The following is a 26,451-nucleotide window of genomic DNA, read 5'->3' on the forward strand; positions in this document are numbered from 1 at the left end:
AAGAATGTGAACATCAGAAAACTTCACATTTGTTGTTCTCATTCTTTTGATGTACTGCTGCTACTTACCTTCATTGGAAGCTCGATCACCATGTTCACAATGCCCTCACCAGTGGCCGCAAAGTGAAAGCCCTCTGAGATGCGAATCCTTCACAGAAACCAGGACAGATGTTCAACACACACATTTTAAAAAGATGCATATTCAACATCGAACCCATTGCTCTTCTATCAGTACAACACACACTCTGCTTTGCTGTTAATATGAAACATGTACCGTCTATGTTGTGTCATAAAAATCTAATCATAAATAAACTGAAGTTATCTGTTCTTTTAAAAAGAGGCATTTTCCTTCTAATCTCAGTGATGACGTTGAAAAAATAGCCTTTCAGTGATGATTTAAAATCTGGAGTCCGCCCAGTCTGAGACCTAGACAAGACCGAGTACAAATGCTTTGGATTCAGAGATGACACCTTCAAAAAGAAAGACCGATTTCGTGTACCACAACACTAATTATTCTTATGAAAGGCAAACATGGAGAAAACCCTGACTTTTGATCTTCACAGAACAAAACGTAAAATTTCCTAAAATGCAGCATCGACACCTTATGGCCACCAAAAGGCGCGTGAACTCACTCAGAGAGCATGGACAGGATGTGAGCGACCGCCTGCATGGCCACAGTCAGTCCATGGCTGTTCTGCACGTTCCACACCCAGCGCTGGTGCAGGAAGTAACGGGACAGGGAGGCCAGGGTGGAGGAGGCTGTGCGGTTGGCTGCCATGCTGAGGGGGACGGTGCTGTTTGAGGGCGGGGGGAAGTTCTCCATGTGGAAAATGAAGGGAGTGCGAAGGTCTAACGGTAGCTTCTCATACCTACAAAGAACGGAAAGCTCATTATCGTATCTTTCCAAACCAGAGTCAACTTGACTTTTAGTCACAGACCCCTGTTACCAAACATTTTAAATGAAGAATTATGAAATAAAACAATACAAAATAAGACAGAGTAAAACAATGTGCGGTTTTGATGTTGTCATAAGCATTAACCTTATGAGGAGCTTTTCCAGAGGCTTATTGAGCACCACCACACACGGCCTGTCTGACAGCGCAGGTTTGGGGGCGGGGATTGAGGGTGATTTGGATGGCGATGGATGGCCGACTATTTTCCTTTTTGTCTTTGGGGTTGCCTCTTTGCTCTGAACACGATGAGGGAAGCGGAGTTTCAGGATCTGCTCCCGCAGCTCCTCCACAATCTGTTAAAGAAACACAAACAGCAGGTTACCCGAGAACAGTTACACAAGTGAGGTGATAAACACTTATTTCAGTGAGCGGTTAAAGACATGGCAACATGATTGTCTTTTTATCCACTGACTCTTTACAAAGTCTACTTTATTAAAGTATCTACAATCTGAAACACTATTTGGAGCAATTACTCAACTGCAAATATTATATTTCTTGTTGGTAATAAAAGACTGATTGAAAGTGAATCAAATGTGTGGGCATGTTGAGAGTGACAGAAGAACCTGAACATGATTTCACAGAGTTATTGTTCTTCTCTCGTCTGTTTTACTCTCAATACCTTGTTTCTCACAAGAGCCGTTGTACCAATAGGGAAACCCAAACGCAGCACCATACACGGTGTCTTTGAGATGAGACGGACCAAGTAGAAGGAGGTAGGAGGCTGGTCAGGAAAACTGTTCAAAAAGAAAGAGACAGAAACAAACAAACAAACAAAAAGAGAAGAAGAAACAAACCAACAAAGTAACAAAAGAAAGAACGAAACCAAAAAAAAAGAAAGAAAGAGCGACACAAAAGAAACAAAGAAAGAAACAAAGAAAGAAACAAAGAAAGACAATATAGTAAACATGATTCTCATTTTAAGGAGCTTAATAAGCTGGGACTGTTTTCTCTTTGGTTCATGGATACAGCGATGATTCACACAGATAATCAGATACAATCAAAAGTACGTCTAACAACATTTATTACTCGATTCATAAGAAACTATTTTCAATAATCAATCGTTCATAATAAATCTAATTATTTCAGCTCCTGGAGCCATTTATGTTTCTTTTCCTCCATCGCCTCACCTGTATATGAGTTTAACATACGAGTAACCCTCCACCAGCACAAAGCTGCTCCAGTCCCTCAGAAGAGACGTCAGGGCAGAGTGGGAGATACGGCACTGTATGGTGCTGTAACGACCGTTGCTGCCAGCTGTGTGCAGGTGTTTGGGGACCGGCCTGGAGGGACATAATCACTCATGAATTCAAAAAGATAAACAAGTATTTTCTTTAACTATGGAACTAATTAATCACAACCACCTTTTTTAAATGAAAAAATATATCTCCTATATACCAGTGTCACTGGTATCAGTGAAGACGTTACTGATGGTCCAGACCTGGATGAATCTACTTGTAATACTTTTAAAAAAATCTGTATTCAAAACGTTCTTTTTCTCACATGTCATGTTCCAGGATGATCGTTATGCGATGCATGTGCAGCCATCTCTGCCAGAAGTTTGCGTCCATGGAGAGGATGGGCTTCCAGTAGGAAGCAAACTGGGACTGGGAGGAGTCTTTGGATCCACCATGCTGCAGCGACAAGACCTGTACAAAAGGGACGATCAGACCGTTTTACAAAAAGGTTGAGAAGACACAAGGATAATGGGTTTCAAGTTGATGGGGGTGGGGGTGGGGGGATGATTAGCAATAAGAAATACCCAGTGGCCAAATTCAAGATATCAGTTATTAAAGCACATTGTTCAAACTTAAGGATATTTTTCTTATTTTTTTATCAAAAAAAAAACGCCATGATACACCAGTTTTTGAAATGATAAAATGACCTTACTATATGATCAGACATTAAGGAAACATGCTATGTTGGAGTGCTGGCTTCTCTGACAACAATGCAGCAGCCATTATATCCTCCTTCTAACTTTAGATTCTGCTCCTGAATGCTCTGGATTTGTTTGGACCAGAGAAGGTAGGCGGTTTTGAGGAGCCCCCACACGGCCGTTTTGGATGCCCCTCGGTTTGCCTGATATGAGACCAGTCATCATGTCGAACCAACAGGTGTTATCGTGATGGAAGCAGGCAAGAGAAGTGGTTCAGATAGAAGTGATTGTACCCGACCTAAAAAGCCTCTTCAGAGGCTCTCTTGAGCAGAAACGTGCTCAAATACTTTTGAAAAATGGAGAGAGGTTAGAACACAGAAAGGTTTACAGACCGATGCAGAGCTGGCTAAACACTGAAGCTTCAGTGTCCACAACATGGCAACCTGCATGAACATCGACTTTAGAGAGGAGGGGGCGGGGGGAGACAGCTCTCTACAATGTTTAGAATTTAGACTGCAGTACCCATTTCAAACACTGGGTGTCAGAGATACATATTGCTCCTTTAACCTGGATTTTACAGTTAGGGTAAGAATTGGAACAATAAAAAATTACTGTTTGCTCGATGGAAACATCAACTAGCTGTCTACATAAACTATTAAAAGATTTACAGGACAAACTTTAGTTGAGGAGGAATAGGAATCCAATGTGGCGAATATTGTTCACTTTTCTGATTATCATAAGATATCTTCTTGAACATATTTGTAACACATTGTAACGTCTGCACTGAAGACGTCGCCTCTGACAGAGTTGTGTATTATTCAGTATGCAGATGTTATGACCTGACAATTTAGAATGATTTATGAATATTTAGGTGACACAGGTTTGAAAAATCCACTTTCACAGTGTTTTTGAACATATATTTGGGTAACCTGAGCGTCTACAGACCCACAAAATGTGAAATAAACCCATCCAGTCCTTTGTTTGTGGTCTGCATAAGTCTTACAACACAGAGAAAAACGCTCTGTTTCAAATGTGCTCTCCTTGTTGCATCACTGTAGGGATCAGGTTAAAAATCCCCTCCCCTGATATCTCCGCCCATGGGCTCCACCCCCAGCCTAGAGCAAAACTTTTGCGCAGGTCCGCCATTTTTATTCTCGCTAGCGAAGAGACTAAAGACACACACACACCAAAACAGAGCGTTCTGTGAGAGCTGGTTTATACAGGGTGACAAACCTCCTCTGGTGCTTGATTCATGTTATGTTTTGACCAAAGCACAGCACAGATGTTTCATTTAGACCACAGGGGACTGTTTGAAAAGGTGGAGAAGGGGGATAATATGTCCTCTTTAAAACATCTGAAGAGAGAAGTGCTAATATACTAATTCTGTGCTTGATTGTTCAAAATATCTGAAGATTAATTCATGTCTATTTGGCACCTCCTGGTGGTAAGAATGTCACTTGGTAGCTTTGGATTAATAGAAATGTAAGAACAGGCAACATGTGATCAGTGAGGGTCTCCACAGTACCGGAGTAGTAGAGCCAGGAGGGATGTAAAACAGAGGTACTCCATTTTTGGTGCTCTCAGGAATCATGTAGTTCTCAGGAACTGAATTAAAGGACTGGAGGTGCACCAACATCTGATCGGTCTGATTGATGCTGAAACGACAAACACAAAACATGCTGTTAGGTAACATCATTTTCAGCAGAGGAATCTCATCTTTTGGTCGTTGAAATGTGTTTCTCCTGCTCTCTTTTAGACAGCTGTACCTCTGCAGTGTGTTCCAAAAGCGCCGGATGACAGAAGTGCGGTACGGGCTGGTGATGGGCTTCCTCTGGGTGCAGCTGATATCATGCAGGATGTCGTAGCTTCCCTCCATAGTCACCTCCACCCTGGTGGTTCTCTTGGCGGGGTCCAAAGGCCAAGAGGCAGCTGCCAGATACTCGATATGCATGTTGTGTTTCCATAACAACACCAGCTTCACCTCCAGCTGAGTCCCACCTTAAAAAAACGTTTTGAATGTCTTTATTAATAACTGAGGGTAAATTGAGGTGCAGATGGAAGATTTGGAAATGCATAGTTGTACACAAAACATGACAGCACTACAGATTCAAAAAATATATAATCATAGCATCAAAAGTACCGTATTTTCCGCACTATAAGGCGCACTTAAAAGCCTTTAATTTTCTCAAAAAACGACAGTGCGCCTTATAATCCGGAGCGCCTTATATATGGATCAATTGGTTAATTGGTTGATCCATACTGGTTGTACACGGCGCTCAGCGACACTGACTCGGATAATGACGAGAGGGAGCCGGGCATGTTGGATGCCGTACTCGCCCAACTGTTCAATTCGGACACTGAAGAAGAAGAATTCGAGGGATTCGTGGACGGGGAATGAACTGAAAAAGTGAGCTTTACGTGTTATACGTAACTGAACAATGTTGAGTTATGCACTAACGTTTGAATTAGCGGTATCAGACTGTGTTTCTTTTACGTGTTTACAACTGAACAAGGCTGGGAGATATTGTGAATTATTCACAATATCTCCCAGCCTTGTTCAGTTGTAAACACGTTCTATTCTATGCGCCTTGTAATCCGGTGCGCCCTATATATGAAAACAGTTCTAAAATAGGCCATTCATTGAAGGTGCGCCTTATAATCCGGTGCGCCTTATAGTGCGGAAAATACGGTAGTAACCAGCATGAGAACTACACACATGCAGCCTAATTTTAAGTTGATTCACTTTAATATTTGTTTGAGGAGCATCAACCCAAGATTTAAAATGAATTAGGTAAGAAGGTCAAAGGCTGCAGGAACTAAAGCACCTGCACCATGAAACCATCCGCTTTATTCTCTTTTATACCGTACATTCTGTTCAGCTTTTTGCTCCAGGATTTTTATCAATATCTCGGATTTGTGAGAAGACAGCAGTTTACCTTTTGTGAGGCTGACCTCTCGGATGGTGTAGCCCTCTCTCAGTCGCACAGACACCACGCTGATTAAGTTGGCATGGACTTCCTTCTCTGTGTGTTTCTTCCTCCTCATGACCAGGGCGGGGTTACCACTGGCCGACAACAGATGCTCATTGAACAGTTTGTGCTGTGAAACTATAAAAAAATAAATAAAGAATTAAGTATTTGGGCTATCAGATATATATATATCTGTCTGTGTGTGTCCCTGTACACACACACACACACATATACATATATATATACATATATATATATATATAGGTACAGGGGCGCTGGTGGCGCAGTGGTTAGTGATTAGTTAGCACGCCCCATATATGGAGGCTGTAGTCCTCTAAGCAGGCGGCCAAGGCTCTAATCCAACCTCATTCCCCACTCTCTCTCTCCCTCCCTGATTTCCGGCCCTATTCACTATCCTGTCCTCCAATAAAGGCACAAAAAGCCCAAAAGTAAATCTTTAAAAGGCCTTTGGAGGCATTGTGGGCTTAGTATTCGGTCAACTATTATAAACTTTTACATAATATGTCTTCTCAACACATTGTGATACTCTTTATTTAGATAGATAGATCTATACTCTTTATTGAATTTGTACACATACATTTACTAACGGTTAAATACCAACATTTCATCTTTTTTGTTGGTCTTGTCTTGTTGGGGTACGTTTGTAATTGCAAACTTGGTGGGCGGAGGGAGCGGTGCTAGTTTGCTTCCCTAGGTGCCCTTGAGCAAGGCACAGTGTGTGTGTAGCATGTTCAATATCAAAGTGTGAAATTTAGTTTCCCCTCGTGGGATTAATAAAGTATGTCTTAATCTTAAAATATATGCATAGTGTCAATGAAGCAGAAAGTAACACATGAACTCAAATCTTTGACTGCTCACCGCAGAAGTACTCGGAGTTCATGGACTCAGGAGTTTTAAGGAAGGAATAGGTCAGGAAGGCTTTGTGATACGCATTCATCTCCTGGCTGTTCAAGTCGACATCAGGACAGGTAGGCAGGAAGGAACCGAAGGTGGCCAATGAGATGAACTTCATCAGCTCCACGTTGGGGATGTAGCCAAAGCTGCAGTCATAGGAGTACGCACCGCCAACCTGGAGAGGCATAAACACAATGACAAGAACAGCAATCACGCTTTCATAACACGCCTTCTCCATTCAGGAGCAAAGTGACAGAACTGCTTCTACAGCAGAATCCCTGCTGCGTGACATTTCTATAAACAGTGGTCTTGGGGAGGCTCTCCAGTAGACAGAGCTCCTCCAACCTTCAGTGAGGAAATCACCACCACCACCGTCCTCAGTCACGCATGGCCTGCTCCAACCTCAGCGGTAAATGCATGTTTCTAATATTATCCTAAAATCTCAGCGTTCCTCCATCATATTTTTTATCTTCTAGGTTATAAAAGCGGTTGAGGATTAAACCCACTCCCTTCTTTTAAACTGGAATATTATTGTCCAAGTGCAATTCAAAGGGTAAACAGGTAAGAAGAAGAAACAGCAACAACACCTTTAAATACCAGCGAGAGCACAGAATCAAATATTTCAACAGAGCAAACCTCAAGATGTTTTGGTCCTTACCTGCACAAAGGAGCATGCGATAGTTCCACTCCTGAGCTGGTTGAGCAGGGTTTCACACACGGCTACATCGGGAACACTAGTCACTCCATCTGTGATTATAATGATACCTGAAAAACAACAATAAACAAATGATTCACATATTCTAAAAGTCTGGAGATATTAAAGTAAGTAGGGATTCAACGTGTACCTTAGCTCCTTTTTCTAATTCATCAACAACTACTCCACACTATTTCTAATTTATTTAAAGAATATAAAGTTAAGCGTCCTGATGCTCAAGATGAGCTGAAAAAGTCCCCATGAAACGGACCTTCAAGAGTATCTAACTGGCGTGTCGTGACGTATTTCCAACTGAAACAGGAAATAACCAATCAGAAGCTAGAGTGCAGGACATGGCGTCGATTTGATCGTTAGCTTCGACTTGAGAGCAGGACGAGTTCACGCAGTAACCACTAGGCTACCGGCGCCCTATTTTATTGTTATTTTGAAGTAAAAAAAATAAATACTCAGATGATGTGTGATTTAAAGAGCAGATAAGTGAACATTTAACACGTTAAAGCTGGATTGAAAACCAGGAAGTTGTACTTTTCAGATGCTGAGGACGTTAATGGAGAAACTGAGTAACAACTTGGGGTCCTTCAGAGAAACCTACCAGCACTGGAGTTTGGAGGCAGCAGCTGAAGGGCCAGGATGCCTTGGCGTACCATGCTGACGAGACCCATATCAGCTGACACGATGGAGATGCTCTGCTTTCTGTGCGACTGCTCATCGAGGTTGTTGCCATGGACACCTGAATTTTGGACTTGCTCCAGAGGCTAAAAGCAAAGAAAAAAAAGTCATGCACCTCCTGGGTGTCATTACCCAAAGTGACAACACGAGGATGTCAGCGTGCGGGCGATAATCTCTGTCAGCTTCTTTGTTCGTTGTCTCTGACAAACTCCAGCTGTTGTTTGTTTGCAGATGTATGTATGGTCTGTGTGGAGCGTGGAACGAGCTGCACTCTGGGATAAATAAAGTTGACTACGTGTAAACAGTGAGGAAGTGTTTTATAGTTTCAGCATGACAATATGATGTTTCAGCTTTGGACGCATACTCAATACTCATACATCCATTGTTGTTGTTGTTGTGGGTCTGCACATTGGATTGTTGAACAGGTAAGAACTAAATACAGAACATCATACACTGTACATATGATATCAATACTGTTCACTTGCCTGTTCGTGCTGCTGATGAAGGACTTGTGCGATGTTGCTCTCCACTGCTCTGAGCTGCTGATAGATTTGATGCAGGAACTCATCAAGGTCCGTCCTATCAAGCTGACAGCCCTGAACTAAAACCTGAAGGGGAAAGAAAGACTGTCAGATCAATGCATCTACAACAACAGCAGCTTCATGCATCACATGGAGGAAAACATCAGGGCTCTGTGCTTACTTTGATTTAAAGGTCACAGGAGCCCCCAAGTTAAGAGTTTGAGTCTTTACATTTCATGAAAATAAGTGTGAAAAAGTTGTGACAGAAAGTAAAGTTGAAGTGGGGGAATGTGACTCCTGAAAGTGCTAAATGAAGATCAACCAGATGGCTGTATTGCAGATGATGTATTCATTAGGGCCCGACCGATATGGAATTTTTGGGGCCGATACCGATAAATCGAAATTAGGGAGAAAAAGCCTCAGATACCGATATATTGGCAGATATGTTTCTTAGATCTATCTTCAATCCGTAGAGATAGATCTACACATTTATTGTGTTGATTTATCAAACACAAGTGGAAAGTAACCGTGCCTGTACTTTCATCACCACTTGATACTCTGGAGAGGGATGATGCTTGTTATAATCCATACAGCACACACTTTTCTGGTGACAGAAAGAAAGACAAATGCTAGTTTAATACAACGATACTCAACTTGCTATTGGACTAGTGAATAAATCTACAAATATCGGCAAAATTAGCCGATACCGATAGTGACTTGATTTGCTAATATCGGCCGATATTATCGGCTGGCTGATTGATCGGTCGGGCTCTAGTATCCATCTCTTTTTTGTTGTTGAAACATCTGGATATTTCCCCCCTGACTGTATAATAGTGACAATAAAGTATCCTTATTGTCTCACCAGTTACATAGTGCAGGGAACAAATCCGCTGCCTGTTTGTACACCATTCTTTGGTAATATGAATGACTGAATAGATTCTGTTCTGTGAGAGCTTAGTCTATCTCTGCATTTGCTCAATGCCGGTGTCAGAACACAGAGTCAGTCACACTGGTGTGTCCAAATACATTTTTGCATGATGTAATTTCTCCTCACAGATACGTATGATTGTGATTTCGAGCCAAATTATGTCAGATAAGTATAACGAGTATCCATTTAAAAAACAGTTAGAGCATTTGGCTGCTTAAATGATAAGCAACAGAATAACTAAAATGGAAGAATATAGGATAGAACTATTCCCAGGTGTTTCTTTAATACACCAAAGGTCAATCAAGTTTAAGTTTGTTTTGTGGCTCTTATATTCTGCCAGTTCCAGATGTGATATTTCCGTATTTGTTATGTTTCATCTGCAACACTAATATGTGTCCCTAGTCTGTCTACAAACCCCCCAATTATGAGAAAAGTTCATCCTCTCCATCTCTTGCCTGCTCCATTTTTCAGAAAATGTGGTACAGACACAGAAACAGTGTGTTCTGATCAGGGCTGAAATAGAGGGGTTTATAGACATGATCAAATACAGGATCAGAGTGGATTTAGAACAAGAAACTTAACAGACATGTTTTGGAGAGCTCTGAGACTTATTTAAAGTTGTCATAAGGGAGGATAATATGTGACCCTTAACGCACGGACGCGGAATGGGGGGGCTTTAATTTATCCTTTCATTTCAAGACTCTTAAGATCTCATCTACTTTGTAAAACACCGGAAAAATAAATAAATAAAAGCAGAGCATTAACCTGATGGGATGTAAGTCCGATAATTGATGAATACACCAAGATGGTGATGAAGATCTTGGGCTTGAAAACTTCCTCCGTTCCCGGGACTTTAAACGGCTGACTGAGACCAGTCAAACATCGGGACAAGGCATGAAACACCTCATCGAATATCATCTCTCCTGTGCTGTCATCCTGTGAAAACGCGCGCACACACACACACACACACACACACACACACACACACACACACACACACACACACACACACACACACACACACACACACACACACACACACACACACACACACACACACACACACACACACACACACACACACACACACACACACACACACACACACACACACACACACACACACACACACACACACACACACACACACACACACACACACAGTGACAGAGTGACTGAGGTCCTGATAAAAACCCATTAGAGTTATTCTTAATGTGTTTTACAAATGTTTCACCACTTGGGGAAATAACTTCAAAGACGCTGTTCACGATAAACTTCAAGTCTCACCACAATCCCTGTCGAGGGGCTGAGGTCCAGCTCGATGATGAAGCGGTACCTCCGGGCCAGGAAGGTGGCCCGAGAGGATGGCATCAACATGTAGGGGTACATCGAGGGGGAGAACTCCGACTGCCATCCTTTGGGTAAGATGCTGAGCAAGTCCAATTCATTCTCTGAGTTCAGCTGTGAATAAATCCAGAGACACAAACGACACCAGATCAGACGCCTTTTATCAACAACTGAAATGTGTGTCTGAAACTTTCAGGTTATCCTTTCACTATTTGTTTTCAACACTGCTGGAAGGTCAAAGTTTCATTCAGACCACCTTTTTTAACCTTAATATAATCCATTAAAGGGGACATATTATAAAAATCCACTTTCACAGTGTTTCTGAACATACAGTATATTTGGGTAACCTGAGTGTCTACTGACCCACAAAATGTGAAATACACCCATCCAGTCCTTTGTTTGTGGCCTGCATAAGTCTTACAACACAGAGAAAAATGCTCTGTTTCAAATGTGCTCTCCTTGTGATGTCACAGTGGGATTCTGGTAAAAAAAAAAAAAATGCCCTCCCCTCCCCTGGTATTTCCACCCATAGACTCCACCCCCAGCCTACAGCAAAACTTTAGCGCGGGTCCACCATTTTTATTCTCACTACAGAGGATTGATGTCTACCAGGAAAACTCAGGGGGGGGCCCTTGCATTTAAAGGCACACACACCAAAACAGAGCGTTCTGAGAGAGCTGAAACAAATGTTTCATTTAGACTACAGGGGATTGTTTGAAAAGATGGAAAAGGGGGATAATATGTCCTCTTTAATACATGTCTCACATCCATAAGAAATCAACTACATTACATTTGATTATCCCATTTATGTTTCTTCAATAAAAACAACTTAAAGACTTTAATATAAAATTGTTTAATATAACAGAGAGTACGGACTAGACCTTCTCTTTTGGTAAAGTGTCTTGAAATAACATTTGTTAATAATTAGCACTATACAAACTAAAATTAGATTGATTGACATTGCATTTACATTTTTCGGAAAAATAGTTGTAGAGGACATACATCACAGAATGACAGAGTTTGGAAAGTGCTCATGGAAAATGTCACTGTTGACTTTGACCGGTCGGTCATGTTTCACTGGTAGATCTAATTTTTCTTAGATTATACCGGTGTGTGTGTGTGTGTGTGTGTGTGTGTGTGTGTGTGTGTTTTTCTTTGGATGTGCATAATCTATCCCTGGTCTTTATTATGTCATCAAAAAATATTAGAAATATTAGAGTGCGCAATTAATTCAAATGTCATCATAACAACACGAGCATTCATTAGAAAAACATCTTCAAAATCTGAATTCATGGCCATAAATAAAATCTTTGTTCATGTGACCATCAAATGCTTTCTCACTCAGCATGCGTACATTTGACCTATTTGATGGAAGTTCAGGTTTAAAACATTTTGCTGCAGTAAGATGAAACTCAAAGTGGCTATCTGCTACCCTCAGACTAATGATGCCAAATAAGTGGAGGAAAAAAAACTATTTTGGATTGATTTTAGATTCAGGAGAACTATGTTGCAACATAGGTGTTGTGTAAAACATGAAAAACAGGGGGGTGTCGGTTGTCTGGATGCACAACCCATGTATGGAGGCTGTGGTCCTCTAGGCGGGCGGCCCGGGTTTTAATCCGACCTGTGGATCCCTTCCCGCATGTCATTTACCTCTCTCTCTCCCCAATTTCCAACTCTATCCACTGTCCTATCTCTACAATGACAGCATAAAAAACCCCAAAATAAATCTTAAAAAACAGCAGAAGGACTAGTTAAGGGTAACGTACACTCTTCTATATTTGTTAATTTATCGTGCTTCATATAATTGTCCCATTATTGGACAATGCTATCGCACATCTCATATTCGTCTCATATTGTGCAGGACTATAAATATTGTTTTGATGTGTCATATAACAGCATAAAGTGATGATGGTCAAAGACTGGTCGATGGTGTCTGGTCAACAGTACATAAGGGTGACACACCAGCAGTGCCACATTTAGAGCAGTACTGCATCTACACGTTCCGTAGAGGATTGAGGACTGTCAAAGTCAGCATGGTGTTTTATGGCCTGGAGTTTCAGCAGGACCCGCCAGCCTGCCTGTCACCATCTTCCTCTCTCCTGCTATAGGTTACATATGAAATAATCATCGATGGGGTGCCTCAAATAATCTGTACCTGTCAGGTGTGAGGGCTAATAAGCCAGTAGAAAACATGGATCTCGGTGGTAAAAGTTAGCAATGACAAACCATTCAGAATTTTTATGTAACAATTCTCACAAGAGTAGCACACCCACACCATCAGCTACTTTTCAAACTCGGTGTGCCGGACCACCAATGAGAACAAGAACAGAGAAGAAAGAAAGAAAGAAAGAAAGAAAGAAAGACAGGAAACACTCACTAGTTCCGGCTTTGAGGCTGGCCAGATGACTTGGTTTAGTTTACCAAGGAACCATGCAAGACGCACATTCCTAGATATCCGATACTCCTCTTTCATCAGCAGGTAGATCTGGTCAGCCTCCTCCACCTTAGAGCAAGAGAAAACAGGAAAGTGTTCACGATTTGAGTAGTACAGTAAGATTCACTTTCTGATCTGAAGTGGAAAGCTAAATTACGATCGATGCAAAACAAAGCACTTGATATCGAGTTTTAAACACAACAGAATCTGGCAGTGTTAAGAGCTATCATGCATCTTTCCTTGTTTGTACAATTGTAGACATGCAAAAAAAAAGGATTGCATCGGCTCAACGTCGGTATTGGATGATATCGACCTTACTGACAGGCGTCTGCACATCGGCAAATAATGAAGCATGACCCACGTCAGTAGCCGAGGCCTATTTGTTGTGCCAAATCAATTTAATGCTTGTACTTATGGTGCATTCATGTGGTATCGGACCCATCAGGAAAACGAGTTTCTGGGTTGTAAAATGCACATGCTGCTCAAGTCGGAAACTTGACGTCATATTCGTCATCACACGGAGGGGAAAGATATGTTTTTGTTAATGTTAAGATACTTTTTTTATGAATTGAAATATTGCACATCAACTTTTTTGCTCGAATATAACAACAGAAACATTCACTCATCTTCTTTGTAGCAGCCACACTTTTTTGTTGTTGTAGTTGTTACAACATTACGACTTCCCGAACTGAACTTCACGTGAACAGACTGAGGTCGGGAAGAGCGACTTCCCAACTCGGGGATATGGGACCATCCAAGGAGCACCTGAATGCAGCATGAGTTCACCTAAGTACTGATTCAGTTAAGAGGTTTTTTTATTGGGCAGATTAAATCACCTGTTGGACAAACTCTGACTTGTTTTCATTCTCACACCTGAGAGAAAACCGGAGAAAACCAAAAAGGGTGGTGGCATTGTGGGAGTCATATGCTGCTGCATTCAGGTGCTGCTCGGGTGGTCCAAGTTTCCAAGTTGGGAAGTCGTTCTTCCGACTTCAGTGTGTTCACGTGTTTTCAGCTCGGAAAGTCGTAATGTTGTAACAACAGCACAAAAAAGCGTTGATGGCACGAAGAAGAAGATCTGTGAAATGTTACTGTTAAAAGTTATATTTGAGCAAAAAGTTTATGTGCAATACATGAATGAATTAAAAGTATGTTAACATTAACAAAACATATTTTGCCCCCCCATTTGATGACGACTATGACGTCAGGTCGGGAAGTCGGGCACCTCCTTCTTTTCCGAGTTTCCGACTTGTTGTTCCGACTTGAGCAGGTGTTCGTGTGCATTTTACAACTCAATTTGGTCGACACCACATGAATGCAGCATTACACCAAAAGAAGAAACAAACATCGGTATCAGAATTGGCAATCAGCTGAATTGTTATTTCAAACATCGGTATCAAGCATCGGCCCTGATTTTGCAAATCTGTGCATCTCTGGTCAGTATGATGTCATCTCAGTATGGACACAACCAATCCACCTAAGTAGCATCTCTTTAATCAAATGTCTAATAGTGTTGCTGTAGACTAACTTCCTGTAATTACCCAGGTGGATAAATGAGGTGATGTATTGGATTGCATGTAAACTATGGGCATCTTCACTGGTTCACTACAGGCTATAATAACTAACGTGGTAACATAAACACATTTGAGAATTGACCAAAAGCGACATCATACTCATTTATTAAATCAGCTGGTTGGGTGTTGTATGATGGCTGTGTTTTTGACGACACTGCAGGGTCACCTTTGTTCGACATTTATTTCTCTTCTTCCAGGACAGATAGTAACTTTAGTGTCAGACACCAAACGTGACTCGTGTTAAAGCTCTCTGTGCAAGCTGGTGTGCTAGCTGCTGGGCTAACACAACTTTGAAATCCCCTTTTATGTCAGCACAAATCTGTTAGGTTGAGGTTGTTGTGGTCAGTGTTTCTCTTGAAACTGAACTGTGTCGACTTCTGACTGGTAAGACAAACAAATGTGCACGTCAACAAATGTACATAATTTCCCTGAAGCATGCCACAGTGCTTCTTCCTGCAGATGTAAAAGCTGATGTTACCTCGTTGTCCTGTCTCTCGGCCATGCCTTGTGCAGCATAGGGACTGCAGAGATGTTACTGATCCTCAGTTGACGAATAATCTCTTTTTGTCTGTCCAAAATAAACTGTCTTGAGACTTGTTTATCATCTGTCTGCCTCTGCCTTGCCGTGATCGTAGATGAAGTGTCAGGCAGCTGCCACGGGGTTATGGTGTGAACAACTTCCGGAGAAATCTAATAAAATAAAAGACATAAAAATGCTCTTTTTAGATGAACATTTATCTCGGTAATGCCTCACGAAAACGCATTCCTATACGTAGACTACAAACATTGTTTTTTTTTAATAATAAATGAATAAAACAGCAAAATAACCAAATGTTACATAGCTTCGGAGTAATATGCAGTATTATTATATTATATTATTATTATTATGTTGTTTTATATATTATTATATTATATTATATTAGGGTAATATTTATTTACCGGAATTTGACTTGGTGTTTTGGTGCAAAAACAGTCAACAAGGAAATATAAAAAGAGCAGAGCTCCTGCTGACAGCTTAAATATGAATAAGGTACAAAAATAAAGGATATTAGAAAATATTTAATAGAATATAAAACATAAAAACACAAAATGTGCAATGGAGGAACTGTGCAGGTATGTTCAAGATTGCGTGCAGTGTAAACAGAAAATATGAAGTCCAGTGTGTTAATGTAATAGATTCAGCCTTCAGATAATCAATGGCATTACTACTGCTGCTATTATTTTTACTGGCACTAAGACTATTCATTCTGAAACTAGCAGTAGTACGAATACGAATTAAAGACAACAACAGAATTCACAGTCATGCAGATTTTGTTTAACTTGACAAATCATTACACCCAAGTACAAAGACAAAACATGACAATAACATGAGTGGCTTGGAACAGTAATACAAAATCCACCATCTGTATACAAATAAGCATCAACAAGTTAATGCAATTTATGAACAAATAAAGCTCACGAGAGAAATTGTGAGGGGGAAGTGGAAATTATATAGAAAGAAGAGAAGAAAGGAAAACAGGAACAATTCAAAGATGTTTAGGGGTTTTAAGAAAGTGCATATAGCATACCAGTCTTCTTCTTCAAAAATGTAAGCATTTGAAAATAGTTGCGTATAGCTCCTTTGGCAAACATTAAATATAGGTTTGATCTTCAGATTTATATTCTTATGAAAGACAAATGTCCAAGCATTATAAATATATTATGGCCAAAACCTACAAACTGTCTTCCATAAAGACACAAAACAACACATATGTGTTGTTTAAATGGGACAAAGAGGCAAACTTAGAAGGAGTCCGGAAATTAAAATCATCCCTAAAAGCATTCACAAATGGTCTTTAAAAACCTTCCTCTATAAAAAGCTCTTATTTTGAAACTGTGTTGAGTGCATTCCGTACATCTTTTTTTCACAAGTGGCATGTGATACGGAAGTGAAACCACTTCTCTGTCACGTCTGTTCTGGTTCTGACTACAGTAGACACAACTTTAATAATGATGATATATCACTTTAGATATACGAAATAATTTTTTTTTTTTTTTTTAAAGCCCACTCCGCCAAATACTGAAACTTTTTCGAATCAAAATATTTCCTAAATAATTTATTTAAATACATTAATAGCTGTATGTCCAATTGGATAGTTTTTTTTAATGAGGAAGTGAAGGTATAGCCAATAATAATAATAATAAAAAAGTGTATTAAGTTTTAAAGTCGAATTAGGATTGCAAGAATTGGGTCGCGCGGTGATGACGTCAAATTGAACGCGACCCCCCCCCCCCCCCCCTCTCTCTTCTCCATGCTGTTTACTAATCGGAGACCCGTGTGAACTAACGTGTGTTTGACTCGTCTATCCTTCTCGTCTAGAGGTTTTATCATGGATAAAAAAGGCCCGAACGCCACCAAGAAGAAATCTAAAGCTGCGAAAATGAAACCGGGCACCGACCCCGTGAAGAACTTCGAGAAATGGAAGAAAAAATACAACAAGACGAAAGACCGAGTGAAGCGAGAGAGAGCCCCGAAGAGGCCGGAGTGGCAGGTCGAACGGGAGTACATCGCCTCGCTGGTTCGCAGGTACGAAGACATCAACGCCAAGGAGGCTGTCAAGTTTTCCGACTTCCCCATCTCAAAGAAAACCCTGTTGGGTTTGCAGGAGTGTCAGTACAGACAACCCACGGAGATCCAGAGGCAGACGATCAGCTTCGCGCTGCAAGGGAAAGACGTCCTCGGCGCGGCTAAGACCGGCTCCGGGAAGACATTAGCCTTCCTCATCCCGGTGCTGGAGTGTCTGTACCGCCAGCAGTGGAGCTCCATGGATGGACTCGGCGCTCTCATCATATCACCCACCAGAGAGCTCGCCTATCAAACCTTTGAAGTCCTCCGCAAGGTGGGCAAGAACCACGAGTTCTCCGCGGGGCTCATCATCGGCGGAAAGGACCTTCAGACCGAGTCGGAGAGGATTCACCGCACCAACATCGTCGTCTGCACCCCGGGTCGGCTGCTCCAGCACATGGACGAGACGGCCACCTTCCACGCCTCCGACCTCCACATGCTCATCCTGGACGAGGCGGACCGCATTCTGGACATGGGCTTCGCGGACACGCTCAACGCCATCGTGGAGAACCTGCCGAGGTCGAGGCAGACGCTGCTGTTCTCCGCCACTCAGACCAAGTCAGTGAAAGACCTGGCCCGGCTCAGCCTCAAGGACCCGGCGTACGTGTGGGTCCACGAGAAGGCCAAGTTCAGCACACCGGCCACGCTGGAGCAGAGCTACATGGTGTGTGAGCTCCACAAGAAGGTCAACATGCTCTTCTCGTTCATCAGGAGCCACCTGAGGAAGAAGATCATCGTCTTCTTCGCCTGCTGCAAGGAGGTGCAGTACCTGTTCCGCATCTTCTGCCGCCTCAGACCGGGCATGCCCATCCTGGCGTTGCACGGCAAGCAGCAGCAGATGAAGAGGGTGGAGGTCTACAACGACTTCCTCAAAAAGCAGAACGCGGTACTCTTTGCCACTGACATAGCAGCCAGAGGCCTTGACTTCCCCGCTGTCAACTGGGTGCTGCAGTTTGACTGTCCGGAGGACGCGGACACCTACATCCACAGGGTGGGGCGGACTGCCAGGTACAAGGAGGGCGGAGAGGCCTTACTGCTGCTGCTCCCCTCTGAAGAGAAGGGCATGCTGAGCCAGCTGCAGGAGAAGAAGGTTCCCATCAATAAGATCCAGGTAACCATAGTGACACAATATACAGTCAGTGAGCCTTCAAATGAAACGTGTGCACAGTGTTATTGAGTAGAGGACAGGACAGTGATCACACAGGTTAACACCAAGTATAAAAAATAATAATTATGAAACAAATCCGCTCCCTAAACATATTGCACAAGGTAAAACTTTTTTTTGTTTGTTTTAAAGCAGATTGTCCAATGTTTTGAGTTTAGTTGCTTTTCCTTCATTAGTGATCTTTTTAAAGGATGACAAAGATATACATGCCATTCACATTATTCTTTAACATAACACTTTGACTAACTTTTTTTCCCCCCTTTTAATATACAAGTGGTGGTGATGTAACATGATTTGTAATGGCAGTCAATATATCTGTGGGCCTTTAGTAAACAGTGCTTGAGTTGACTACATGTTGCCTGAGTGCAGCTTATAATTCCCAAATGCTGATAGAGATGATATCTGTAGCCCTCCCCTCCCTGCAGAAGACTAAATGATGATATGCAGATTTTGTTGCTCAGACATCTTTCTTCTTGTACGATTGTTCTTTGTTTTTTTACACTTTTATTTGTCTTCTTAATCCTCTAAAATGCTCTTAAAGCTGCAACGGGCCTTTTTAATAGATTATAATTAAGGATGAACTTGATGGAGAAGTTCTGTGTAACTGAATGGAGTTTTATATAAAGAGGAAATAACCATGATACTTGAGTCACAATATTATTGTGATTTTAAACATTTTTCTTTAGGCTGAGAATTGCGATACACTATTAACTTTTTCAACTGCATATTATGTCCACCAGATTATAAGAAATGATAGGTCAATATTCTCAGTCTCTTCATCTCTCTTCAGTCTTTTTGTTTCTACACAGCGTGAGTCAAACCCACAGACTGACCAACACGCGTCAAAGATAAACCCTGTAAAAGGCTGCATGAACTTCACAATGTGAACTGTAGTATATCAGTCTCACCAACTTTAACATGAAGTATTAACAATGCAACTTGTTCAGAAAGAATTGTACAACCCCTTTAACCAGCAATTCAAAATAAAAATAAAATCATATTTGCTGTTAATATAATAAAAATATCGAGACTTGGCGGCAGGGTTTCACCTACCTGTGACTGTGACTGGTGGGTTCAAAAATCTACCTGTCACTAATTAATGTTACCTGTCACTTTATTCTAACCGGCAGCAGAATGTTATGATGACACATAATATCAAATCAAGGCTTACTGTATTCAAGTAATCGGCTCTTTTATGAAGGGAGATGTTTCAACTTTTAAAGAAAACACTGATCTTTATAGATCTTTGTCTTGCTCATAAACAGAAAAAAAAGTTGATTTTAATGTTTTTATTTTGAGGCTGGTAAGAGTTTCAATTGTCCTCAAAGTTGAACGCCTTTAGCTGCAAATGAACCAGGACTGAGGGACAAGACGATCAGTTTGTTGTTTTAAAATCACCCGCCACCGTGACTGGGTAAGTTAAGCAAATTCACCTGTCACTGCATAAAAACCCTCGTATTTGGCAGGTGACAGGTGCTTACTTCCCATCCTGCTTTGTGGTCATAAATCGATATAATATCGCCTCACAAGATATCATTATACTATCTAGAAATAGTGTTATCTTAAAGGTTCCTTATGGAGTTTGGAGTTATTGAAAACAGATCATAAATCCTCACAAAATAAGTATATATATATTATTATTTTAGTATATATATATATATATATATATATATATATATATACACACACACACGAGTGTAACAACTAGAGATATCAGTATGTCACAGTTGTTTTCATTCATTTTATTGTCCACTTGATTCCAGGTGAACTCGGAGAAGCTGCAGAATGTCCAGCAGAAGCTGGAGGCCTTCCTGGCCCAGGAGAAGGAGCAGAAGGAGAGGGCTCAGAGGTGTTTTGTTTCCTATCTGCGCTCAGTTTACCTGATGAAGAACAAAGAGGTGTTCGATGTCTTCAAACTCCAGCTTCAGGAGTACGCCGCTTCTCTCGGCCTAGCGGTGGCTCCGAGGGTGCGCTTCTTAAGCAAAGCTCAGGAACAGAGAGCGGAGAAAGGAGGACAGAGAGAAGAGGAGGAGGAGGAGGAGGAGGAGCTGAAGAGCTTTAAGGCCCAGCTGAGAGGAAACGCTCCTCAGAAGGACAAGCAGAGTTCAGAGTCTGAAGATTCAAGTGAGGACGAAGGAAGTGGTGATGATCAAAGGGCGCGTCAGTCTAAAACACTTCTTCTGGGAGCCGGTGACAGCAGCGAGGACGATGAGGATCTGAGAGACTTTGACTTGCTCACTGTCAAAAGAAAGGACGTGTTCAGTCTGACAGGGGACCAGGAGAGCTCCGAGTCTGACCAGGACTCCAAAAAGGAAAAAGAAAAAGAGACCAAGTTTAAAGAAGCCAAAAGAGCATTAAAGAGAAACTTCCAAGTCAACACCAAAGTTACATTCAACGAAGACGGAGGCGCCGTACAGCTGTGGCCTCCAGCCCAGCGGCAAGTGGCTGTTGCAGAGGAAGACGAGGAGGAAGAGGTTTCAGGTATCAACGTAGATAAGGCCAAGGAGAGGCTGAGGCGTGAGGATCAGCAGTTTGACAAGCAGGAGTACAGCCGCAAAGTGAAAGCCAAACACAGAGAACAGAGGCTGAAAGCCAAGGCAGCCAGGAGAGAGGCCAACAAGAAGAAGGGATCGAAATCTGATGAAGACGAGGAGGACGAGGTGCTGGCTTACCTGGCCAATCACAGCGAAGACGAGTTTGATCCCAGCACCTTGCCCGATCCTGATAAACCACACGCAGGGGAGGAGGAGGAGGAGGAGGAGGAGGCGGCGGCGGCAAGGCTAGGTAAACGGCATCACAGAAGTGAGAGCAGTGATGATGATGATGATGAAGAGGAGGAGGGCACAGCGGGGAAGAGGAAGAGAGTGAGGCAGGGAAATGATGAGCACAGCGCTCTGGACACCGGGCTCTCTTTGGCTGAAGACGAAGAGTTAGTGTTACATCTGCTCGGAGGACAGGTGTAGAGAAAGGAGGGGTCAGAAGATTTAAAGACGGTTCAACATCTTTATAAAATAATAAATTCAATAGATTCAGTAATTTAGTGTGAAAAACATGGAAGCACAGACTCTGTGTCCTAATTCAGGACTACATGAATATTCCTCCCAGTTTTGAGTCTGTTTATACGTCACACTGAAGTGAAAAGAAATAAAATAACAGAGACCAAGAGCCTTTCTGAACTTGGAGCACTCACTGAATTCAGAATATCCGTACTTTGCCTGCCTCAATATACTGGATCCTTCTTCTAAAATATAATCCCTGACATGTTTTCATTTGATTAAAAAGAGGTAAACAGTCTTTACTGTCACTTCAGTGTGAGCCAACAACATGCCTCACCTGTAGCTTCCTCAGGTTCGCTGGACGCGTCGTTCACTCACCACAAAGTGACAGTGAAGTCATTTTCAGAGTACCATTTAATGATTTCATTTTTTCATTGTATGTTCCTGCAAACCGACCGGGACCTGACAACATAGGACGGCTGTGCTCAGGGTCTCCTGTTGGTCAGGTTTACAATCTCCTCTGTATTTTTCTTATTTTAAATATTAAGGACTAAAAAACACCAACCAGAGTCAAATAAATCTATTATTCTTTTTGATTTTTTTTGGGGAGGGTCGGACTCAAATTGAGTATCCTGCTTCATCAGGACAGTGTGTGTGGTTTAATCAAAATGTATTGAAAATGATCAAACGTGGTTCAATCTGTCATCAAGTTCCGAATAGTTTGGTTACAGAAATATATGAACATCGACTTCCTCTTCAAACCAAATGAAAAGAGCCGAGGAAAAAGAAGAAGAAATGTGTTTGATTTCTCTGGATTCTTTAAATGTGTTGAACATGTATTCCTCTTTGTTTGTGTAGTGGACTGTCGAGAGCCTCTTGGTTTTTTTTTTGCTTCTGAATCTCTTGAATTTCAGATATAAGCTCCTCTATCAACTTGGAATTATGGAATTTATAAATTATTAAAACAGTTTTGAATTCTTATTGCAATCAGACGTTTGTCTTTTTATAAAGTCTAAGTCTCTGTACATGGTGTGTGGGACATAAGGTGCTCCAAGTCAAAGTGTTTTTAATGTCCATGAATCCTATCACCTTTCTGCTCTGTAACATTTTGGTTTAAAAAACTTTTTGGTGTCAGATTAATTAATTTAAACCGCTACGTTAAAAGCTGCATTTGACTCACACCAGGTAGCGTGGCTAGTTTGCCTTAGATAATTTATGTTTGACCGAAGTGTTGTCCTACCTCGTCAGAAGAGTTTCTACTCGCCCTGCAGAGTGCCACATGAAGGGAAACAGGTGAAATGGTGGCATCATAAACCTTAATCCCCATGGTGAAAATCTGAACATTTACAAGAGAAAGCTCCATATTTACTCAGACAATCGTTTGTTTTTTTCTTCAAAAACTTCCAGTTTAAGGTTATTGTTGGTGAGAGTCTTTGATGAAGACATGTTTTTTCTAAGTTTCCCATTCAACGTCCACAAAGGAAACTTTTATTAGATAGACGTATAGGGTTAAATAAAATAAAAACGTAGTTTCACATTTTTATGCATTACTCCTGAGTGACTTTATGACAATGAAAAGTCTAACATCACAAATAAGTCTGAAAACCACAAAGTCTTAATGTATGCCACACTTGTGTCCAGCAGGAGGCAGTGTTTCACTTTATGAGCGGTGGCTCGGTCCCCCACCTTACAGCCTATGCCGCCCACATACAAGCTCAGTCATTTCCCTGCTTGAATGTCCACCATCAAAAACAATTGATTCGCTGTAGTTCTGGAAGCTTCAGGTTCTGTGTGTTGTGCATTTTTCATTTTCCTCATTTTGAGAATATGGTCTTATATTAATAGACTTCACCTTAACATCTAAAAACGTTTGGTGTTGTGTAAATTGTAAATTTAAATTGGGACTGATAATTTGAAAAACATTAAAAACCCGAATGTTTAATTTGAAATAGCACAAAGACAACATCAGATGTTTAAACTGAGAAATGTCATTGGGAAAATGAAATTCACAAATTGACCCTGATGTGACAACATGTTGAAAATAAGTTAAGAAACTGTCCCAATGTTTTTTTTAAACATGTTGCTGCCCCCCCCCCCCCCCCCCCCCCCCCAAAAAAAGATACATTTCTAAGTTTTAACATTTGATATCTTGTCTTTGTGCTATTCAAAAATAAACATGTGGTTTAATGTTTTGCAAATTATCACATCATGTTCTTATTTACAATTTATATATCACCCAAACTGAGAACTGCTGTTTATAGTAATATTATGGTCAAGTCAAAGAAAATTAGACATTCTCAAAATGAGGTTATTGAAAAGTGTACTTTAGACAGAGCTTGTAAAGCTTTGCGTAATCAGAAGACAAGACATGCACTATAGAAGCTCATGTCCATTTACCATTTACCAGCTTTGACTCCAGTTTATTTAGCTCCCAGGAATATAGTGCAATGAAGTATTTTTTAATGGAAATGGACTTGTAAATGAGGGGCCATCCAAGCTGCTTCTCATAAGTCATCTGACAGACGGGATATTTAATTGATTTTTCAATTAATCAATTAATCGAGCTTTATCACTTACTTTCATAAAAATGAAATGCAATTCAAAGTGCTTTACAGGAAAAAAAAGAAACAATATAAAATACTGAACAAAACATGCTACAAATACAAATGGATTTAGAATTACAGACTAATACGCACAAATACAATATTAAAACAATAAAAGGCAAAGGGTTCAAATGAAGTTAAACGTAAAATAAATCATTTGAATATTTAATAAAAAATAATGTTTGATCATCTTATTAAACTGTGTTCCTCTGCATTTTAATCACATGAAAGACTGTCGCTAATAATTAATACTTATTACCTTTTTTTCTGGAGATAAATCACGTTAATTACTTAAAATACATATTACGTCATAGTTTGAGCACGGAGCACTCTAATATACTCCGGGCCCCAAACGCAGCACGGGTGAGTCAAGGTAGTTAGCACGTCATGGCTGCCATTAAAACACCTTCAGAAGAAGGTAAGTAGGGTGAGTCACTTTTTCTCATCAAGGTGCTTCAGGATGAAGTCACGATGCAGATGTAGCCATGTTGGCGAACATAAACCTCCTCAGGTGTTTCAGTGAAAACTTGACTTAACTCAAACTCCGTGTGAAAGCTGGCAGCTTATCGTGCCATAAACTCTGTTAATGTTGATGTTGTCTCTGAACATCTTTACCCTGGACTGTAAGATAAATCTGCAAACATTAGCTTTAACTCAAAAGAGAAAACAGCATGAAACAAACAATGAGACATAAAGTTTTACATCAAGTTGTTGGCTGACTTGATTTGTTAGCTTCTCCCAGAGCTAGTCTTATATCAACACCTAACTAAATTAATTAAAATAAAACAAATGAACTGTAAGTTAAATAATTATACAATTTAATTATGCAATGGAAATGAGTTAAACTTGGACCTGCTGTTACTGTCATCAAATGGCACAGAGACTTTATGGGGCGCTGATTGTAAAGTTGCGTGTGCACACTACAAATAACAACAACATTTCTCCACATTTAGCCCTAAAACATCACTTTATATTCACATTTAGAGAAATATTTGTGAACTTTGTCTTATTTACTTTTGTGAATAAAACTGTAAGATAATTTCATTGGCAAATATAAAGGTTAAATGTTATATATAAATGTTAGAAATACATGTCCTGATTCTAAATATTTAGCTACGTTTCTGAACATATAGTTTACATTCTATGTATTTAGCTAAGATTGTAAATATTTATAATCAAAGCTAAATATATAGAATATAAACTAAATGTTTAGCTTTGATTTCTAAATATTTAGCTTTGATTTCTAAATATTTAGCTAAGATTTCTAAATATTTAGCTTTGATTTCTAAATATTTAGCAACAATTTCTAAATATTTAGCTTTGATTTCTAAATATTTAGCTTTGATTTCTAAATATTTAGCAACAATTTCTAAATATTTAGCTTTGATTTCTAAATATTTAGCTTTGATTTCTAAATATTTAGCAACAATTTCTAAATATTTAGCTTTGATTTCTAAATATTTAGCTAATATGCAAATTCACTCTACCGCCCACCGGAAGCACCAAAATAAAAGTTCGAGGAAGCGATCCAACCATTGTCTCCTACAGGAGAGTGGCGGGATTTTGAAAATGTCGAACGATTTAGCGGAAGGTGTGGAAGATCCTGTGGCCGACACCAAAGAAGTAGTGCTTTGAAAACCCTGAATTGCGGCCAAAACGGCCCTTCCAATATTCTCTGCTAATTCGTTCGACATTTTCAAAATTGGATCGCTTCCTCAAACTTTTATTTTGGTGCTTCCGGTGGGCGGTAGAGTAAATTTGCATATTAGCTAAATATTTAGAAATTGTGGCTTAATATTTATTTTATATTCTATATATTTAGCTTTGATTATAAATATTTACAGCTAAATATATAGGATCAAAGATAAATATATAGAATATAAACTAAATGTTTAGAAACGTAGCTAAATATTTAGAATCAGGACATGTATTTTTAACATTTATATATAACATTTAGATAAAACATTCAACATTTCGATATAATATTTAACATTTGTATTTAAAATTTATATTTTATATTTGCCAATGAAATGATCTTACATTTTTATTCATAAAAGTAAGACAAAGTTCACAAATATTTCTCTAAATGTGAATAAAAAGTGTTTTTTTTAGGGCTAAATGTGGAGAAATGTTGTTGTTATTTGTAGTGTGCGCAACTTTACAATCGGCGCCCCATAAGACT

General features: G+C 40.3%; 3 protein-coding genes across 3 annotated transcripts in view; 2 read left to right on the forward strand and 1 right to left on the reverse strand.

Moving 5' to 3' along the window:
- szt2 (SZT2 subunit of KICSTOR complex) overlaps nucleotides 1–15,538 on the reverse strand; it is a 91,713-nt gene extending 76,175 nt beyond the window's left edge. Inside the window, exons 1-17 of the mRNA XM_065956048.1 lie at nucleotides 15,379–15,538; nucleotides 13,270–13,395; nucleotides 10,830–11,003; nucleotides 10,308–10,478; nucleotides 8,579–8,701; nucleotides 8,017–8,179; nucleotides 7,368–7,474; nucleotides 6,674–6,884; nucleotides 5,762–5,932; nucleotides 4,592–4,823; nucleotides 4,351–4,480; nucleotides 2,453–2,598; nucleotides 2,080–2,232; nucleotides 1,572–1,686; nucleotides 1,040–1,245; nucleotides 632–868; nucleotides 69–147 (exon numbers count right to left, since the gene is read on the reverse strand). Coding sequence (XP_065812120.1) covers nucleotides 69–147; nucleotides 632–868; nucleotides 1,040–1,245; nucleotides 1,572–1,686; nucleotides 2,080–2,232; nucleotides 2,453–2,598; nucleotides 4,351–4,480; nucleotides 4,592–4,823; nucleotides 5,762–5,932; nucleotides 6,674–6,884; nucleotides 7,368–7,474; nucleotides 8,017–8,179; nucleotides 8,579–8,701; nucleotides 10,308–10,478; nucleotides 10,830–11,003; nucleotides 13,270–13,395; nucleotides 15,379–15,402 — 2,568 coding nt within the window. The 5' untranslated portion in view covers nucleotides 15,403–15,538. The remainder of the gene's footprint in view (nucleotides 1–68; nucleotides 148–631; nucleotides 869–1,039; nucleotides 1,246–1,571; nucleotides 1,687–2,079; nucleotides 2,233–2,452; nucleotides 2,599–4,350; nucleotides 4,481–4,591; nucleotides 4,824–5,761; nucleotides 5,933–6,673; nucleotides 6,885–7,367; nucleotides 7,475–8,016; nucleotides 8,180–8,578; nucleotides 8,702–10,307; nucleotides 10,479–10,829; nucleotides 11,004–13,269; nucleotides 13,396–15,378) is intronic.
- The window catches only part of hyi (hydroxypyruvate isomerase), a 127,755-nt gene that overhangs the window by 80,200 nt on the left and 21,104 nt on the right, over nucleotides 1–26,451 (forward strand). The gene's annotated exons all lie outside the window — the stretch shown is intronic.
- Nucleotides 17,190–22,653, forward strand: ddx10 (DEAD (Asp-Glu-Ala-Asp) box polypeptide 10). The gene is made up of 2 exons (XM_020631915.3): nucleotides 17,190–18,616; nucleotides 20,434–22,653. The coding sequence occupies exons 1-2, from the start codon at nucleotides 17,270–17,272 to the stop codon at nucleotides 21,631–21,633; spliced, it is 2,547 nt and encodes an 848-aa protein (XP_020487571.2). The 5' UTR covers nucleotides 17,190–17,269; the 3' UTR covers nucleotides 21,634–22,653.

Source organism: Labrus bergylta, chromosome 6, assembly GCF_963930695.1.
Source record: "Labrus bergylta chromosome 6, fLabBer1.1, whole genome shotgun sequence".
In the NCBI taxonomy this organism is placed as follows: domain Eukaryota; kingdom Metazoa; phylum Chordata; class Actinopteri; order Labriformes; family Labridae; genus Labrus; species Labrus bergylta.

Coding starts and splice junctions, on each gene's coding strand:
- ddx10 (XM_020631915.3), top strand. CDS start 17,270: ATGGATAAAAAAGGCCCGAACGCCACCAAGAAGAAATCTAAAGCTGCG. Junction 18,617..20,433: donor TTCCCATCAATAAGATCCAG/GTAACCATAGTG, acceptor ACTTGATTCCAG/GTGAACTCGGAGAAGCTGCA.